The sequence below is a fragment of the Punica granatum genome, chromosome 4, assembly GCF_007655135.1.
Source record: "Punica granatum isolate Tunisia-2019 chromosome 4, ASM765513v2, whole genome shotgun sequence".
In the NCBI taxonomy this organism is placed as follows: domain Eukaryota; kingdom Viridiplantae; phylum Streptophyta; class Magnoliopsida; order Myrtales; family Lythraceae; genus Punica; species Punica granatum.
This window is the reverse complement of record NC_045130.1, coordinates 10,709,090-10,730,558: the sequence shown is the minus strand read 5'-3', so window position 1 is coordinate 10,730,558 and position 21,469 is coordinate 10,709,090. Positions and strand designations below refer to the sequence as shown.

Below are 21,469 nucleotides of genomic sequence, written 5' to 3'. Positions count from 1 at the left end.
ATTGAGACAACTTCAGATTGACTGTTTCCTCCCCAATTTCTGAGAGCCCCATGAGAAAAAACAAAACGAGCTGCTACCTTGTAATTGGTTCTTTGTCGGTTTAGGCCAAAAAAAAAATCCCCCTCTGTGGACTTGGGCTTATTCTCCAGTTGTTGCGCTGAATGTATATCATTTTATACGTTATTGGACTTTGATGCTGTTGGATGCTGATGGCTGATCTGTTAATTCCTCTGCATAGGTTGATGCTGGTGCATTTGGTTTTGATCTTTAGTTTCTAATCTTTTACATGTCGGAGTATCTTACTTGCTAGACCTTTGTGACCGGTGAGTTTCTGGTTTGCTTTTTTATCGTATTAGGCAGACTTCTGGATTATTGGCGCCAACCATCTACACTAGAGTTGATAATTCGCCTCTTGCGCCAAACCGCACCCTAGAACCCTACCCCAGTGATCCTCTACCTTCCTCCTGGTCCTTCTCCCTCTTCATCATTCTTATTATTCCCAAGGTTCACATCCGATCGGACCATGAGGTTGGCAGCTTGCAGCCGTGGACCTTTTATCAATAAACCCCACATTACCATTGGCGCTGCCATCCCAGCCCGAGACAGAGTCATGGACTTTGGCGAGTACAAAGGCCAGATGCTCGGAACTCTACCTTCAACCTACCTCCGGAGGATATCCAAGAACCTCCGAGCCTGCAATTTTGAGGAGTGGTCCAGGTTAGCGGGTGAGCTTATATATGATGCTATCTCTCTCTCATTTTATCCATACATTCCCCTTGTCATCTGTTCGGTCCGGTCTTTATTTCGTTTTACGATGGAGGATAGTCGATTGGGTTAAATATATGTAAATTAATGAGTGAATGAATAACTGTGGCCTGGCACAACAGATGAGGTCCTTGAAGATCCTGTGTACAAGGACAAAATCGAGTGGGAGTTTGCTGAAGGGGTGCTCAAAGGGAATAGGGCCGCCACATTGAGCAAGAACATGGTAGAACTAGAAGAGGCTTATAACCCCTTCCCCGGGCGCAAAGGGCTTCTCAATAAGGTGTGCAGCCTCAAGGACCGGAAGAGACCACTTTGTCTATGACCGTCCATATGGAAACTGACATCTTCATCTGCTACTTTTGTCAATACCTACCACGGTGTTTCTATTAAATGATGAGCTGATTTCTTGTATTAAATGTCGAAAATTTGTGAAATAGTAAGTCCATTGTTTGTGCAAGTAAGAGCTCATGAAGATGAACATACGGTGAAGAAAATGGCAATCGCATGTTCCATGGAAATGTATCTCTCCCTTGCAGCAATTACTGCAGAAATGACATGCAAATGTAGCGTCGTGCATCTTTCGGCTGAAAGATAGATAGATTGGGTCCCAAGCAAGGCTATCTGTTTCCCTCTAAACTTGAGGCTCGCCTTGGTCTCATTCAAGTCTAGATCTTCATAGACCGAGATCTTCCCTATGCCAAGAAGCCACCGCAACAGTAAGACTCGAACAAGCACTTGGAAGTTACCTAGCGACTCCCCTTGCTAATCATGACGCCCCTCGTGTCGGTTGCGGCTCTTCAACATTCTTTGAGAAACGTTCAAGAACTTCGGTTATTCGGAAAAGGGAGTGCTTTTTTTCCTCAATCTCTTCTTTCCTTTATGAGCAAAAATTAGATCTTTTCCTTACTTTTATTAATCCCATTCATTTTACGCCAATAATTTATCATCGAAGTTGGCATCATGTATCGCTTAATTACCCATGCATCAAGCGATCACTCCTGTTAAGTAGCTCTCATGCAATGCTCAGATAAGCATCACCCTCGTTTTTATCTTTTACTTCGTAGAATTATCATTTATTCGTGATCATTATTATGTTTTACGCTATCATTATTTTTATATATTGATATTTTTACGCCTTTTGCATGCTCCTATCAAAGTAAAAGCCTCCGCAAAATGCTAGATCTACTTATTTCATATTCTTCCTCGCACGGCCTCGACAAGTATCTCCGCTTATTTAACAGCGAAGGCTACGGGGTCAATGGGTGCATTTGTTGTTTTATATTTCCTCTAAAATGTGAATTCCATTTCATGTACGTGCAGGTGGTCGGAAGACTGTCCTTTGCTTAAATCTATTTTGAGATTGATTGTCCGGTTCATTCTTGTTTATTGTCAAGAATCAGAATGTTGCAAGTTGGACTAGGGACTTCAGTCAAATTCCAGCAGTTACATTTTTGTGTTGAAAAAAGAAAATGCTCAATTACAACGACACCTCCTATAGTTTGTAAAATGGTTAGCGATACCCTCTCCTTTCAAAATTAACCACACACCATCCCTCATTTCAATGATTTCTACTTTTTTTTCCCCTTAAATCGGGTCAGATTTGGTTCGGGTATAGATATCAGGTAACAGATCGGTTTGTGCAGTTCCGTGATATGGGATCCACGTGACAAAGTGAATGTACTCTTGGTGTCACGTCAGCGAAAGGAGGGGTGGTGTGTGGCTAATTTTTGAAGGGAGGAGTGTTGCTGGCCGTTTCATAAACTATAAGGGATGTCGTCGAAATTTATTTAAAAAATGACTTTCTGTATTTATGTGAGTTGCAAATTGCTACTTGTCACGTGCAATACATGTGCTATATTACTAGTAAATTAAAATATAAGTATTAACATAAGCTAATGTGCTTACTTAAAGAAACTTTGCAAAAAAGTAAGGAAACGTTTTGTTCCGCTTGTTGGGAATTGGTGTATGCCCTAGAGGCAATCTATAATCAGTTCTGTAATATGATATCTATTTCATTATATTACGAGGCATATCTGTTATTGTGTAGATTGCGCTAAATATGATTTTACACAATAATGTCCTTGGAATAGTAGGTTCAATAGGCATCAAGTGTGACTTGATTGTGAGATCCTATAATTAATGAACATTATTCCTAAATGTCCATAGTCAAAGTATTATCGTTAATTAGGACAACGATAATACGGTTAGACTAGTGTGAGTGTTGATTGATGACCAAGTCTCATAGGTCATGGATATGGAGATATCAAATCACACCACATGTATACATTAAGCGTAATGTGTATTGGACTGATCCACCATGAGATTGCTACATGGGTTGTTACGTGACTGTCATTAGCATATCTCAAAGTGACTATAGTGTAATGGTCCTTTGACTTGAGGTCACCATAGATTCCTACATGTAATGTCATATACTTTGATACTGTCAAACGCCACTGTAACAGGATGGTTATAAAGACAGTTATTGGGTATACCACAGAGCATGGAGAGGAATGTGAGTGATCAAGATAGGATTTATCCCTCCTACGAAACGGGAGCGATATCTCACGGCCACTTGGTGGTTAAGTCTAAAAGTGTATGCATACCCAAATGAGTCGATATAACGATATCGAGCTCATTTGTTCTGATAGACTTAACCGGTAAACCAAGAAAAAGAGATATTGAGCCATACAAGGATGTCATCGACCATGCCTTGGGCTCAATAGAGATATAGAGGACAAAGGGATTATATTACACGGTAACGTAGGTCACGAGGTTCGTCGAGAAATTGACTTTCCGATTACTTGAGTAACATTGATGCATTGCTAGATGCCGCTCACTGTTTGTAATATTGAAATAGAGATTTCGATATTACTATCAACGTAATTGGGAACCTACAGGGTCACACACGACGACTAAATTGATGAGATATTTTGAAACAAACAAAATCGTCTAATAGAGATTAGATGATTTATGGTGCGATCAATTAATCGGATATTTAATGAGATTAAATTTGTCGATTAATTAGACTCGATTTATTAGATTAAATGGACACAATTGATGCACGATCCATGTGATGACACATGGCAATTTCAAACTCTTAATTCTTTGTCCCACATCGGTGGGTTACAAATTTTCTTCCCCCCTCAGCTGCTTATAAAAAGGGGCAGTGAGGTTGTATGGATATATGTGTGTGTGAATGTATATATATAATGTGTGTATATGCATATACTTTTTATATATAAAAAGCAACACATATTTATATGTGCTGATATATGTGTGCGTGCATATATATGCATATAAAGTATATATATAATTTGGGTTGAATTGTTCAACTCAAATTAGGTCCATTAGTCTTAAAAATTTCGGGTGTTGCATCGGTGTTTCTTTCGAGTGTTGGTCGCTAGCACCGCCGATCTCGAAGACTCGTCGACAAAGTCGGTGTGGACACCGGTAGAGGCGTCACGCGTGGGACGCTTGGTCGACAATTTTAAATATTCCAGGTACGCTTTTATTTACTCTTATTCTTCTAGTAGGTCTTGGAATTAGTTTCACGGGTAGGAAATTTTGAATTTCTGTTCCTTTTACGCTTCCGTAGATCCTGTGAAACTAGCAATTGGTATCAGAGCCTAGCTAGTTAGAATCTGAGTAGATAATAGCATAAAATATGATTTTATGCTTGGTACTGGTATGATTATGTTTGATATTTGCGGTGCATGACTGTTAGACATGGACTATGTCCTAGTTGTGTTAGTATAATAGTTATACGTGTGGACTATTATGTAATAGTTACATAATAGTGTATAGTGAGATCGATTAAATGTTAATCAAATCCCTCAAAATATTAAGTCCATATCCTTCCACCGTGTAACGCTCGTCAAGACCAAGATCGATGAGTGTGTAGACCTTGCCTTCGCAGGATGCCCTTATCTATCCTAGTAAGACGTTGTGTTTACCAGTGGGTCGGACTTAACTGAGCAAGCCTAATAGGATTAGGAGTTCAGAGGCATGTAGTTGGGCATCGATCTATAAGATAGATTTGAATAAGGAGTTATTCACTCAACTAATCAAGAGTTGCATGTGATGCAATTGGGAAAGTGAGTTCCCTACCTAAATAGCCAGTTCTGGGTGAATCAGCCCTCGCTGACTCAGAGCTTGGTGATATATGGATCTTGAGCTACTATGAGAATGATATTCTCTGAATCAATGTTGAGGGTCATTGATTTGATATAAATAGTGGGAGCAATATTTATAAAGTCCTCATTAAATATTGTTGTGTCATAATACTTATTTTGTATATTTCTATGGTAGTTACCATGGCAGGGAGCACTTCTAGTACTTTCTGTTTGCGATCCGTCCTTGATAAGGACAAACTGTCAGGGAATAATTTCCTTGGTTGGTATCGAAACTTGAGAATTGTTCTCACCCAAGAAAAGAAGCTATATGTCTTAGAGCAACCTCTTCTTGCGCCACCGCCTGACGATGCCCCCCAAGCTGAGAAAGATGCTTATAGTAAGCATCATGATGATGCCGTAAACGTCGGATGTCTCATGTTAGTCACCATGGACTCGGAGCTTCAGAAGCAACACGAGAACATGAAGGCGTACGATATGATCGTGCATCTCAGGCAGCTCTATCAAGAGCAGGCCTGACATGAGAGATTCGAGATCTCTAAAGCACTTTTTCAGGCAAGGTTGATTGAGGGTAGCCCGGTGGGTCTTCATGTACTCAAGATGATTGGGTACGTTGAGACTCTGGGAAGACTGGGATTTCCTCTTGGTCAAGAGTTGGCCACAGATTTAGTCCTACAGTCGCTGCCCAGCAGTTATAGTCAGTTCATTATGAGCTATAATATGAATGACTACAATAAACCATTGCCTGAACTGCTTAGCATGTTGAGAACAGCTGAGCATGATATCAGCAAGGGGACGTCCGTTCTAATGGTCCAAGGGACCAAAAGAAAGGGCAAGAGCAAGAGTAAAGGCAAGAAGGCTAAAGGTGCATCCAATTTTGACTTGGGTGCGTTGAAGCCTAAAGCCAAGGTGGCGAAGAATGATTACTGCTTCCATTGTGGCAACACTGGACATTGGAAGCGGAATTGTAAGATATACCTGGAAGAGTTGAAGAAGAAGAAGGGAAGTGAGACTTCCACTTCAGGTATCCATGTTATAGAGATTAATGTATCTACTACTTCTACATCTTGGGTATTAGATACCGGATGTGGTGCTCATATTTGTGGAAATATGCAGGACCTAAAGGACAGTAGATCGTTGACAAAGGGCGAGGTGGACCTACGAGTTGGAAATGGAGCAAGAGTTGCTACATTAACTGTAGGGACTTATCACCTAGTTTTGCCTACTGGGCTTGTATTAGATCTTAACGACTGTTATTATGTACCTGCTATTAGTAGAAACATAATATCTGTTTCTTGTTTGGACAAGAAGGGATTTTGTTTCACTATAAAGAACAAGTGTTGTTCTATGTACATGAATGATGTATATTATGGCAGTGCACATTTAAGTAATGGTCTGTATGTTCTTGATCTAGATACGCCTATTTATAATGTGGAAACCAAACGGCTCAAATCTAATGATTCGAACCCGACTTACCTCTGGCATTGTCGTTTAGGCCATATTAGCGAGAATCGCATCTCTAGACTCCATAAGGATGGATTACTGGACTCGTTTGATTTAGAATCGATCGAGGCATGCGAACCTTGCTTAATGGGGAAAATGACTAAGGCCCCTTTTACCGGAAAAGGTGAGCGAGCTAGTGATCTTTTGGCTCTCATACATACCGATGTATGTGGACCAGTGAACAAGCTTGCTAGAGGTGGGTATCTCTACTTTATTACATTTACTGATGATTTCAGTAGATTTGGATATGTGTTTTTGATGAAACACAAATCTGAATCCTTTGAAAAGTTCAAAGAATTTAAGAATGAAGTGGAGAATCAGTTGGGTAAGAGCATTAAAGTTCTTCGATCAGATCGAGGAGGTGAATATTTGAGCTATGAGTTCGCTGACTATCTTAAACAGTGTGGGATTTTATCTCAACTGACTCCACCTGGAACACCACAATGGAATGGTGTAGCTGAGAGGAGGAATCGAACTTTATTAGATATGGTTCGATCTTTGATGAGTCATGCAAACTTACCTGACTCCTTCTGGGGATATGCTCTACAGACAGCTGCTCTCATATTAAACAATGCTCCGTTGAAATCAGTTGAAAGGACACCATATGAGATGTGGTATGGGAAACGTCCCAAGATGTCTTTTCTAAAGATATGGGGTTGCGAAGCTTATGTGAAGAGATTGTCTTCGGATAAGCTTGGCCCTAAATCGGACAAATGTTACTTCGTGGGGTATCCTAAGGAAACTCGAGGATACTATTTCTATAATCCCATCGAGGGCAAAGTGTTTGTCGCTCGAACTGCGGTATTCCTTGAGAAAGAGTTTCTCTTCAAAGGAACTAGTGGGAGGAAATTAGAACTTGGGGAAGTTCTACCACAAAATGACATTGACCAATCGACAGGCGATGTTGCAGAACAAGTACCACAAGTTGTTGTGGCACAATCTTCTACACAGGTGACACAGGAGCCTCGTAGGTCTAGTAGGATACGTCATGAGCCCGAGAGATATGGATTTCTCGTGACTCAAGACAATGACGTATTGCTCATAGATAATGATGAGCCTACAACCTATGCGGAAGCCGTAATAGGCCCAGACTCTGAGAAATGGCTGGAGGCCATGAGATCTGAGATGGAGTCCATGTACACTAACCAAGTATGGACTTTGGTTGATCCACCTGAAGGGGCAAAACCCATTGGGTGTAAGTGGGTCTTCAAGAAGAAGACTGACATGGACGGTAATGTGATTACCTTTAAGGGCCGACTTGTGGCAAAAGGTTTCAGACAAGTTCATGGTGTTGACTATGACGAAACTTTTTCCCCGGTAGCTATGCTTAAATCCATCAGGATCTTGCTTGCAATTGCAGCTTATTATGATTATGAGATCTGGCAAATGGATGTCAAAACTGCTTTCCTGAACGGGAAGCTCCTCGAGGATGTGTTTATGACACAACCTGAGGGTTTTGTCGATCCACATTGTGCCGGAAAGGTTTGTAAGCTACAACGGTCTATTTATGGACTGAAGCAAGCTTCTAGGAGCTGGAATCTTCGTTTTGATGATGCAATCAAAGAGTTTGGTTTCATCAAGAATGAAGATGAACCCTGTGTTTACAAGAAGGTTAGTGGGAGCATAGTAATCTTCCTGGTGTTATATGTAGATGACATACTTCTGATCGGGAATGACATTCCTTCCTTACAGTCTGTGAAGACTTGGTTGGGAAGGTGTTTCTCTATGAAGGACTTAGGCGAAGCTACCTACGTGCTAGGTATCAGGATCTATAGAGATAGATCCAGGAGACTGCTTGGCTTAAGTCAGAGTGCATACATAGATAAAGTGCTTCGGCGATTTAGCATGCAGGATTCTAAGAAAGGGTCGCTGCCTATGTTACATGGCATAAGCCTTTCGAAGGCTCAGTGTCCTTCTACTCGAGAGGAGAGGGACCGCATGAATAGGATTCCATATGCGTCAGCTATTGGATCCATCATGTATGCTATGTTATGCACTCGATCAGATGTCTCGTATGCTTTGAGTATGACGAGTCGATACCAATCAGATCCAGGTGAAAGACACTGGATTGCAGTAAAGAACATCCTTAAGTACTTACGAAGGACTAAGGAGATGTTTTTGGTATATGGAAGCGAAGAAGAGCTCGTTGTAAGAGGTTACACCGATGCTAGCTTCCAGACCGATAAGGACGACAGTAGATCGCAGTCAGGGTATGTGTTTTGCCTGAATGGAGGTGCTGTGAGTTGGAAGAGTTCCAAACAGGAGACAGTAGCCGATTCTACCACAGAGGCCGAGTATATTGCTGCCTCTAACGCTGCAAAAGAGGCCGTTTGGATCAAGAAGTTCGTGACAGAACTTGTTGTGGTTCCTAGCATCGCAGACCCAGTGGATCTCTATTGTGACAACAATGGAGCCATTGCGCAAGCTAAGGAACCCAGGTCTCACCAGCGATCCAAACATATACTCAGACGCTTCCATCTCATTCGCGAGATCATCGACAGAGGAGATGTGAAGATATGCAGAATACCAACAGATGAGAATCTCGCAGATCCACTTACGAAGCCTCTTGTGCAGCGCAAGCACGAGGCTCACACTAGATCTATTGGCATTAGACAGATGCCAGATTGGCTCTAGTGCAAGTGGGAGATTGTTGGGAATTGGTGTATGCCATAGAGGCAATCTATAATCAGTTCTGTAATATGATATCTATTTCATTATATTACGAGGCATATCTGTTATTGTGTAGATTGCGCTAAATATGATTTTACACAATAATGTCCTTGGAATAGTAGGTTCAATAGGCATCAAGTGTGACTTGATTGTGAGATCCTATAATTAATGAACATTATTCCTAAATGTCCATAGTCAAAGTATTATCGTTAATTAGGACAACGATAATACGGTTAGACTAGTGTGAGTGTTGATTGATGACCAAGTCTCATAGGTCATGGATATGGAGATATCAAATCACACCACATGTATACATTAAGCGTAATGTGTATTGGACTGATCCACCATGAGATTGCTACATGGGTTGTTACGTGACTGTCATTAGCATATCTCAAAGTGACTATAGTGTAATGGTCCTTTGACTTGAGGTCACCATAGATTCCTACATGTAATGTCATATACTTTGATACTGTCAAACGCCACTGTAACAGGATGGTTATAAAGACAGTTATTGGGTATACCACAGAGCATGGGAGAGGAATGTGAGTGATCAAGATAGGATTTATCCCTCCTACGAAACGGGAGCGATATCTCACGGCCACTTGGTGGTTAAGTCTAAAAGTGTATGCATACCCAAATGAGTCGATATAACGATATCGAGCTCATTTGTTCTGATAGACTTAACCGTAAACCAAAAAAGAGATATTGAGCCATACAAGGATGTCATCGACCATGCCTTGGGCTCAATAGAGATATAGAGGACAAAGGGATTATATTACACGGTAACGTAGGTCACGAGGTTCGTCGAAAATTGACTTTCCGATTACTTGAGTAACATTGATGCATTGCTAGATGCCGCTCACTGTTTGTAATATTGAAATAGAGATTTCGATATTACTATCAACGTAATTGGGAACCTACAGGGTCACACACGACGACTAGATGAGATATTTTGAAACAAACAAAATCGTCTAATAGAGATTAGATGATTTATGGTGCGATCAATTAATCGGATAAATGAGATTAATTTGTCGATTAATTAGAGATTGATAGATTATTGATGCACGATCCATGTGACGGCAATTTCAATAATGATCGATTAATTTGATGAGCGATTATTGATTCATTCGATTATATAGATACTGACTTATCAGATTATGACACACAACGATCACATGTTGCATGTATGACACATCATATCTATAGTAAACTGCTTATTTTAATGTATCATATACTCGTGTGGGCATGTACATTCTGCCATTATACTGATTATTATGTAGTGATGTGATATGTGATATATATGTGTGTATATGCATATACTTTATATATAATATGATACATCCTAATATACACATATTTATATGTGCTAATATAGTGTGACATGTGCATATATATGTGCATATTATGCATTATATATATATATTTGGGTTGAATTGTTCAACTCACATATTAGGTACCATTAGTCATATAATAAACGTGTCATGTTTTCATTTCGAGTGTTGTTGACTTCGCCGCGCCGATCTCGAAGACTCGTCGACAAAGTCGGTGTGACACCGGTGAGGCATACGCGTGGGACGCTTGGTCGACAATTTTGGTCGACATATTTCCAGGTACGCTTTTATTTACTCTTATTCTTCTAGTAGGTCTTGGAATTAGTTTCACGGGTAGGAAATTTTGAATTTCTGTTCCTTTTACGCTTCCGTAGATCCTGTGAAACTAGCACCGCTCCCCCACCTTAGTCAAAAAGAGGCTAATTTTATAGTATTTAGATTAAAAAGAGACAACTTTTTATGGTATTAAGATTTAGATTATACAGAGATAGATATGTAATTAAATACAGATTAATGTGATAATAACAAATGAAACTACTCTTTCTATTTATAACTCTGATAAGATTCTTTTCTTCGTTATAAATTAAATATAAAATTTCAAATATTATGCCCTAATGAACCATATTATTTATGGGCTCCACGATTTCAAGCAATTGACATGCTTCGACCACACGTAAGGAGCTGTGCCATTCCGGTTTGAAAACTTGTAGCGCTTCCAGTCCCTAAGAGCTGCTGTAAGGTCTAATATCTTCGCGACTATGGTTCGGCAGCAGTTGGCATGCACGGTGGTGACTGCCTCAAAATCTCTACTATTGGAACAGAACCCGCTGAAGTAAAGGGTGTCCAAAAACCTAACTTTAAGTCCCAGTGCTCTGAATGTGCCCGATCGCATTAGGTCCAACAGGACATCTTGTTCCTTCTTTCCCGTAGAGTTGTCCTTCATGGAGTACCATTTTTCGAACAATGAGACTGTCAGGTTGTTTGATCGCACGAAGTAGAAGCCTGTGTTGATGGAGTTTGCCTCCGACCAAGGGTCACCGTTGAAATAATCGGTGCTGATCTGGAGATCTTCGGTTTCATTACTGCTTAATCGGCCAAACGGATTCCTCAACCACAGAACGTCTGTATCCTGTTCAAAGGAGGAAAAAGAAATTTGTTAATTTTCAGAATATATCAAATCTAGTGAATGTATCAGCTGCTAATTAATTAATAAGAATCAGGAATTAATAAATTAATTTTCTAGAAATAATTTTTTACTCCACTAAATGTCATGTTAGCGTTTTGATGCCAAATTAAATAATATAAATAAGGCAAACATAGTGCACAACGCCGAGTACACGATTAAAAAGAAAAAGAGAGAACTAGTAGTCTAGGATGAAATTATTAGAAACCATTAATTTGAATTTCTCAAATTGGAAATTAAATAAAATGATGAAAACAGAAAATTCAGCAAATGGTACATGGTGAAATGATCAAAGAAAAGGGAAAAGACTAAAATATCAAAGCAAATAAAGATATCGTGTGAAATCGAAAAAAAACAAGAAAATGAACTAAAAAAGAAAAAAAAGAAAAGGTATTTGGTCAAATATACAATTTTCCTAATAAATCCTAATATAAATTATGGGGAAAATCATGGTGTCAACTCCATGGTTCCATAGTACCGACATTTGTCAAACAAACAAATATAATAGGGTTTTAACGTCATATATTTCATGATTTGATCACATTTTTCAAATTAATCACATGATTTAAAAATTACTCAAAAAAGTTCATGGCAAAAAAAACCCATGGTTTCATGTTATTTCAGATTTATCCCAACATTATTTGTCCGTCAATTTTTAACGGTGTTGCTAGCGTGAAACGTAAGTGGCCTATCCTTGTCACCGAGACCCTTTGCCCATGATATATTTGAGAAGAAAGTTAAAATAATGGAATAAATTTGATAAAAAATTAAAACTATAAGATATGTTTGGAGCCCACTTATGTTTCATTGACGGAAAACTTGACACTGTGATAGATTTAAAACAAGAAGTAAACTATAGGCTTTTTTAATAAAATTTTAAAGCATGAGATAGATCTGAGAAAATGAAAAAAAATCATGAAATATAGGACGTAAAATCTCCAATATAATATTACACTGAACGCATTCTCATATGCTATGCACATTTTGTTTAATTAATTTTTGGGATACTAATTTTATTATGGTAAGTTATCTTTAATAAAACTAAACAGTTATTTTAGCAGTGTTAACTTAGACAAGGACACGTGTCCCTCATTTTTCTTTCTTTTTCATTCTAGCCTTTTCTTTTCTTCTTTTTAAAAATCTTGCCACAAATTTTGATTGTTTTTCATTTTTACCCCTTCTTTTGATATTTCATACATCCTCCAAAAAAAAATCACGTCTTAACTATTTATATATTAATTGACACTCATACGTATTTGTTCTCAAAATAATACCACACACAACTTTTTTTTTTGATAAATCACACACAACTTTTATCTCTATAAATTCGTAGAGAAATAGCGACGAAATGGGTACTATTAGAGTGTTAGAATATTTCTCCATTATGATGTCTAGTTCTAATGGATCTCTCGATTCTTTTCTCTGTCTTTTTTACTAAGCAAAAAATATTATCATTAAATTATTCTCTCTCTATACATACATATTTTTAGAATACTGTCGTAACTCATAACTAATAAAATTATAAGATCTCAACTAATTAATCTTAAAAAATTTATTATACATTATATGATAAAATGAGTTAATTCCATTTTCAGGAAGTCTAACATGACTCAAATTCATTAAATTTATTTATAAACTCAAGTATACATACATATATATATATATATTTACTAATAATGTCGAACTAAATTTTGTTCGTAAATTATGTATGATATTTTATATAACAATATAGGTATTTAGTTTGATTTATTTTAATTCTTCCAACTCTTTGTTTTACCCTTTTAAACAACATGCTATATAATATAAAGCATAAATAATAAATAAAACTATTTAAATAGATTTTTAACCACCTATTACTTGAAATATATATTTTATTTTTCTAACTATACATTAATATCGATCCATCCTAACCTTAGGGAGCCACATGGCTTAGTGGACTTTCCTAATGATTGCTTTTTTACAATTTTCTTTTAGTTTTTATAACTTACTACAACCTTTAATTTGTTGCATTTTTTTCCTTCTGATCTTGCACTTTTTATTCATATATATTCCTCACTTTTTCTCCATCTTTCATGTAAATCTATTTAATCATTATTTCTAAGATTTCATATAAATTTTTGTGTTGTCATGCTTATCTTATATTATTATCTATACTATGTATAAAGGCATGACAAGTTTCTCCAATTTTAATATTCCAAAAATTCCCCTATACCATCGTTTTTCCTCCCAACTTATAAGCTCATGACTTTTAAACGCGCTTTTTTACTATATATATATATATGTATATATACACACACACATATATATATACATGATCTTTCTATTCATTGCTCATTTTGGACGTTTTATCGTCTCGCATCTCTCTCAGTCAAGTTAGCCATTTATCACAGTTACGTTTATTTTATTATTATTTCATAACGATTTAAAGTTTTAAAATTTCGAGCATCATATGTTTGTTTTCAACATCTATTTTCCCAACAAGTTCATACATTTTTTCTCTCATCGCTATGAATCACGTTGTTGTTTCTAAAAATTCATGTTTTCTCAATTTTTGTTCCAAAAAATAATCTGTATCTTCATGAATTTCTACTTTTCTTTTCATACATTTTACTCACACACTTTTGGTGTGCTCTGTTAGTATAATTTTTTTCACACTTTTTTTACTCTCAATTCATTGCACATTCTTAATATTCATTGCCTCACATATTATATCATACATTGCTCTAGCCGAGTTAAACTCTGTACATCTCTTCTAAAGTACAACCGTTCTCAAAGTGTTTCTCCAACCTTTTTTTTTTCCTTTTCCCTTGGTAAATTAATAATAATATTATTTTGCCCTTTATTTAAATAATACGAATGATTCTAAACGTTACATCTTTTAAATAGCTTGATATCCTTTCATTCGTTTTAATAAAAAAACTAACTTAGACGTATTCTTTCTCATGACTTTTCGATTTCAATGCACTATTTCATACTTTGTCACTATAAAAATTAGCATGTGCTTTCTCATAATTATTCACTTTGACAAATGTATCAAATATGAAATAACTTCTTCAGTAAACGCTCGCGGTTCCTCTCTCCCCATTTCCTATTTACATTTGTATCTCTTTCTACTTTCTCTTTCGATTTTTAATTACTTCTCCTTTTAATTATTCTTGTTCTTTGACTTTGAAAGTCGTTGGAAAAATTTTCGCGCATTCTCTTTCTTCTACCATAATCCCATTATTTTTTTTAAAGTTTCAAAAACCAACTTATAACTATTTTTTCACATGACCTTTCGATTTCTATAAAAATTACCTAGCATGTTTTTTTTTCATGATTATTTACTCTGACGAATGTATCAAATATGAAATAACTTTTCCTTTCAACGTTCACAGTTCATCTGTCCCCTTTCTTATTTACATTTGTATGGATTTTCAAAATTTATATTAAGAATTATTAAAGATTATTTTATAGATTAATATTTTCCAATGAGTTACTGACATATATCATGTGATTATTTCCTTTCAAAAATACCGAAGAAATTCAAACAATTTGTCTATGAATTTTTCAAAATTTATATTAATTTATTCAAAAAACTATTTAGGACATTATGGTGTCGGTAATTTGTTTTCAAAGTGCCAATCAAATTTTTTATGGGATTCTATGGATACAAAAGTCGCATTTGGGAGAATAAAAAAGAAAGAAAGAGAAAAAGAGTTTCGAAGAAAAGAGATATTATATCATTAATTTATTTTTTATCTTATTTTGTTTTCTTTTATCTCAAGTTTCTTCTTCTTACCATATTCTTATTCTCTTCTTTTCTTTTGGCCACAAACATTGGCTACCGTTCTAGCCATTGCTACTATAGTGTCTATCACCACCACCTACTAACAATGTTGCACAAGCTTAGAGTTCTTATGATGTCAATGTCCTCCATTCACGAGCTCTAGGTACATTTTTGTTCTTAATCCTCAAGGGTATGTGTGTAAAAAATGAGAGGTAACTTGCTTCCAATATAAATCTAATATCGATTATCAATACAACTTATCAATTTACAACTCAAATTAAATTTACTCTTGTACCTTAGGTGGGATCTCAAGTGTATTGTTTGTTTTTATTAATTTTACTTGTTGAGTATAAATTATAATATATAAATTTATATATACATAAAATCGAGTCCAATCAACTTTGGATTTTCTTTCTTTAAAACTTAAACCCACCCTTAAGATTTTTAATTTTCGGAATTTTTTGATCGATTTGGGTCAGGTTTTTCTTAATTTTCGAGTTATGGGTGTCATTGCAAGACTATTCTTGAAGATAATATTTCTATTAATTATTTTGTAAAATTTTATTAAAAATTTAAATTCATTTCGCTGTTTTTTCTTTAGGATATTCTATTGAAATGAAAGATCAAGTTAGAAAAATATATCAACTGAAAATATTTTCTTTAAATTAATTATAAGTTTAATTGCATTAATTTTATTTTTAAAAATCATTCTATTATTTTAATTGTGCTTATCAAATTTTTATCATTCATATACTAGATTATGTACCAACGCTACATGCAGTGTGAAAAAAACATAGTTTAAAACTTTCCCTTTGTATTTTCATCATTATATACCATTTGTAATTCTACATAGTTGTGCTATTATTAAAAAATTTAAAACATTGTGATGAAAATTGAAAAAATAATGTTTTTAGTGAAAGAAAAAGAAAAATAACTTAGATTGAGGTAAATATAGAGTGGGAATTGAGGAGAAATAAGTAAAAAGTAGGAGCAACATAAGAGATATGAGTTTGAAAATTTGAGCAATTTTATAATTGAGATAATTTCGTAAAATTGTACAAAAACTGGTACATATACTTAGATATAGTGATTTGTAATTAGTATGCTAATTTTGTATATACTCCTTTTATATTACACATATGTAAATACTATTATCAATATATATACATATATGTTTTCATCGAAATTAATATTATTTTCTTATTTTATTAAATTAAATTAAGTATTTTTATTAATAGTTATGTTTAATAATTTTTATTTTAATTTAGTATTTAAATACCTATGGTGTCCACTTGGAAGATTTTCATGTGCCATGTCTACCATATTAGTGCCATGTTAGAACAATCCATTAAAATTGACAAAGAAATGATAGCATACTAGACATGATACGAAACTCATAATTTGTAATTCTTCGTGCAATAAAAAAATGGGGTTTTTTACCCCAAATGGCCCATGATTTACCTATTTTGTCAAATCTATCCTATGTTTTTTTTTGTCAGATCTATGCCATGGTTTACTTTTTGCATCAAATCTATTCCGACGTTATCTTTTCCGTCAACATCTAACGGCCGTGCTGACGTGGCACGTGGAGGGATAGTGGGCCACATTTGCCACGTGGGTGTCACATCAGCACGGCCGTTAGATATCGACGAAAAAGATAACGCTGTGATAAATTTGATGTAAAAAGTAAACCATGGGATAGATTTGACAAAAAAACATATGATAAATTTGACAAAACGGGTAAAGCATGAGTAATTCTAGGTAAATTTCCCTTAAAAAATTTCATACTAAAAATAATGAATAGGGCAAATTTTTACTTTTTTGAGTCATCAACCCTCATATATATTATTAACTATTTTATATTTTATTTATTTATAAATTAAAGCAAGAATGTATTTCTTACTAGAAATGGTTATAAATTCATTCAAAAGAGATATTATTAATTTACTTATAATTTATATATATTTCTTTTTCTAAAAGAGTTTTCTTGATTTTAAACTCATGAACATCTTGTGGTCCATTAATTTGTGTATCCTCTTGCAAGCATATATTATGTCGATCAAGTATTATAGATTTTGATCTTATCAAATAAAGTTTCACGTGCAACACACGTGGAAGTTCACTAGTTTAATTAAGCTTCTCATTTATTTTTCCTCCACATTCATGTATGTTCACAACATTGAAACAATTCCGAAATTAGAGTGTTGAATCAGTTTTAAAATGAGTCATGCTATATTGATTACTAATATCCATTCTCTAACTTCAATCGCATGAAAATATTAATTGTTGATAAAAGGAGTTCTTTGATATCCGTGGCATAGTGCGGACTACTTCCTAGTTATATGGTAAACCGCTTTTTATGTTTTCTTATTAGATCCTTTTTAGAAGTCAAAGTATAGGTTTTTATATAAACAAAATGGAAGTAATAAAATTAAAGGTTAAATAGAAAAAAGAAACCCGTAATTTACTATCTTTCTTAAATAGAGAAAAAGTCGAAAGTTGTTAGAACTTAAAATATGTACTTTCATATCGTTTTGTCTATAAACAGTTGTGTATTTTCTGCCAAGTTTTGCATTTTTTATTGCCTATATGTTTTTCATTAGCTTTTCACTAAATTTTTCTTAAAACTAAACAATATTAGGAAAATAGTTTATATAAAACAATTAAAAAAGTCCATCCTTCCCATAGGGTGGGTTTCCCCCACCCGTGGAAACCACCCTTCCCTTTTAATTTTTTTTTATTTTTAATTTAATTTAACTATGCGAGACTTTTTCTTTTTTTGCAGTATGCACCAGTGTTATCAGAAATGGACCGGATATCGAACCGATCAAGGCATGGGTTCTTGGGTTTATGGGTTCAATTGGGGATTTGATGGGTCAGACTGCACGTTTGATAAAAAATTAAATAAATAATAATATTACCAATGAAAATAATTATAATTTGATAAATACCCAATAATTACAATATTACTACGAAAAATAATTAAAATATGGTTATGAATAGACATTTAGGAAGGTCACTAAGATAAATCACAAAGGAGTGGTAAAAAATGCACAAGAAAAATTTGATAGCTCAATGGATTAGTGGGTGAAAGACTTCACTGTAATAGCTTGGAGGTTTAAGGTTCAATTCCTTCTCCAATCATAACTATTTTGACAGACCGGTCATAGTGTCGGTTCTCGGTCCGACCGATCTGATAACAGTGGTATGCACCACATGGCCTTCAAAAGTTTAATAGGTTCGATTAATCTAAGTTCGATGAGTTTTACCTACTAAGAGATAATACTATCATTTATTCAGTCACAAGATTCGCACTTGTGTTAGTAAAAAGTCTATTTCAATTTATAAGTAACTTAAGTAGTCTCTTTTTATATAGGATGAGAAATGTCCTTATTTTTTAACGATGCAAAATTAGACCAATCTGATGGATACTAATTCTTGCTTAGGCATTGATTTGTCTATGATTACAAGATACTTTTAATGAATATCAAACCTACTGCAAATAAAGTCTGCCTACATAAATTAGCAGGCCAATTACACAGACTATTAAATTACGATCATACTTTTTAAATTCTAAATATTCAAATTTCAAATTAAGATTAGTAAAGAGTTCATAATTTTTTTCTTTTATATTTAGATTATTAGTTTCAATTAGACTCCATATTGGTTATTAAATAAACTTTTATGGTAAATACAAAATTGATGAAATTTTTTTAACTCTCGTTATTGAGTGAGAACCATAATAGTTTAGTTTTATTATTGAATGAGGTAACAAATATGGTAAAACGAAAATTAGAGATAACAAACATTCCTTATTTCTTGAAGCTCGATCTCTCCCCCGCCCACTCGCGAAAGAGAGAGAGGAAGAAAAGAGAAAGGGTAAGAAGAAAATTATGAAGATGTGGTACTTGGTTAAAATACATCAATTTACCAACATAACTCAATTCAAGCGGTTCGGTACTTCTTTCCCTTAAATAAGGCGTCTCATGTTCGAGTCTTGTGAATGAAGAAATCTATACTTGGAGAGTTTTATCCCCTTAGTGATATGATCCAACTCAAATTAGATTAGTCGGGGACTGTTGGGTTTACCGATACCATGTTCATACCAAAAAATATGTCAATGCACTAATATGAACATTTTACGGTATCATCATAATATGAATATGTTTCAATTCACTAATTTATTCCACTTGGAGAAATTCTTTTTATCCTACCTCGCCATGTAACACAATAAGTTTTATTGTATGATCATCTATATGTAATATATAATGCCAATATGAAGGGAGAGAATGAATGTGGTTTCGCCAAATGTCACTCTTACCATCACTGAAATCTACTATGTATTACATTTGACTTCTCTAAATTCCACAACATGGCATCTTCTCAACCCATATTGATGCAAATAAATTGATCTTCATGTGTCATCTTCTATACCCTCTTTAATGCAAGAATTGATGGATTTCAAAATTAATGCAATACATGAATAAATATAATTTTGTAAATTCAATTTATTAATTATTTCCATTTTCCAATATTTGGTTTCACAAGAAAATCGTTATTAACTAGAATATCTAAAAAAAATTTTGCCAACACCAAATAAACTCAAAGATTAAAAAAATGTAATGCAATTTAGGAATAACTATAATCTTTTCAAATTTAATTAATTAAATTATTTTCTTTTTCCAATTTCCAATGTTACAAATGCTTGTACATTCTTGAAACCGTAATTGGAATATTTAAAGGCTATTACAAGTTTTATGTTAATATTAAATCCACTTAGAGATTAAAAGTGATGCTTATGAATTTATTTATTAAAAAAGCATATTGAAATATTTTTCAAAATAGATATTGAAATATTTTTCAATTCACTAATTTATTCTTAAATATATCATAATATGATCCATCTTAATTAATTATTTTATTTTAAGATGAACATTTTATGGTATGTATCACCTGGTATTCAGAAATTTAACATGTCAATATCTAGGTTTGATACAGTGCCAACGATTCATCAATATATTATTATGATTTTCTCTATAAGCAAGAAAAATTTAATGAATATATGTATGTACCGTGAAAATGAAGCTGTAACCCCGTCTTAGAACGTCGGTTAAGAAGATAGTCCTGCTCCACATCATCTTGATGAAATCCTCTGACATGTAGAGCTTCTCCCCAGCGAAATCGACACCCTCCGTCACTAACCTGTAGCAGTTGAGCCTCCGGAACTTGCACATCATGTAGGCCGTCCGATCCATCGCCACAACCAGGACGTGGTCGAGGAGCTTCCTCGTGCCCTCCCCGAGCCAGAAGCTCTCCAGAAACAGGTCCAGCATGGTCTTGTCTGAGTCCTCCGAGTTTGCAGGGTCTGCATAAGCCTGGTTCACTATGGCTATGATCACGGTACGGTTCGCCATGGAGGCTTTTCTGAGTGCATGCTCGAGGTCGTCCTGTGGCTGGGCTTCATGGGCTGCTGACTCTGCCTGAAATTAATTATAAAATAATAGCAATGTCCAAGTCGCATTCGCAATGCGTGTCCTATGACGGAGGGATGAAAAACTATTGAGCGGAGTGGTGAGCGAGCTTACTGATTTATTGTGTCCAGAGCAGGCCGAGAATGCAGTCCTCGGGAGGAAGAGTGAGGTTGAAGATGGAGAAATGAGGAAGATATAGAGAAGCCCAGTGACGAGGAGGGAGATCAGGATTGTGAGGTTTAGAATAGAGGTCTTGGAGATATCCATGAACGATGCTTACCGGGTCCGATCGGTTCGTATTAAACCTGAGCTGTGAAACCAAATTTTTGGTTAATGATATATATATATATATGTACACTCATTGGAGGATGCACAACATGATCAGGACTCATAACAAGTTAAAGAAGAAAGAAGAATCAAAAGAGAACATAGCATTCTCCCACACGCTTTCGCATCATAATAACTATTAAATAACCAGTAGACCCATAATGGATTGAGCCAAGAGGTTCTAAGTTCATATCAATATTTTTTTTATTTTTTCGATTACGAATGAAGCCTGTGAGTTTAGTACAATAAAATAAAATCATGATAACTAATAAAAGAATACATATAATCCAACTAAATATTGAACATGAAAACTTTTGCTT

At 35.1% G+C, this 21,469-nt stretch overlaps 1 protein-coding gene across 1 annotated transcript; it reads right to left on the bottom strand.

Annotated features, from left to right (window-relative positions):
• Window positions 1–10,825: 10,825 nt before the first annotated feature.
• Window positions 10,826–21,159, bottom strand: LOC116203288 (uncharacterized protein At1g28695-like). Its single transcript, XM_031534963.1, has 3 exons — window positions 20,937–21,159; window positions 20,424–20,831; window positions 10,826–11,528 (listed from the first exon to the last, which is right to left on the bottom strand). The coding sequence occupies exons 1-3, from the start codon at window positions 21,087–21,089 to the stop codon at window positions 11,028–11,030; spliced, it is 1,062 nt and encodes a 353-aa protein (XP_031390823.1). The 5' UTR covers window positions 21,090–21,159; the 3' UTR covers window positions 10,826–11,027.
• Between the last annotated feature and the right edge of the window lie 310 nt (window positions 21,160–21,469).

What these genes read in the sequence shown, in the direction of transcription:
- LOC116203288 (XM_031534963.1), bottom strand. Translation starts at nt 21,089, where the DNA reads ATGGATATCTCCAAGACCTCTATTCTAAACCTCACAATCCTGATCTCC. An exon ending in GCTCTGGACACAATAAATCA is followed by an intron (nt 20,832 to 20,936) that starts GTAAGCTCGCTC and finishes AATTAATTTCAG; the next exon opens with GCAGAGTCAGCAGCCCATGA. An exon ending in GTTACAGCTTCATTTTCACG is followed by an intron (nt 11,529 to 20,423) that starts GTACATACATAT and finishes TCCTTTGAACAG; the next exon opens with GATACAGACGTTCTGTGGTT.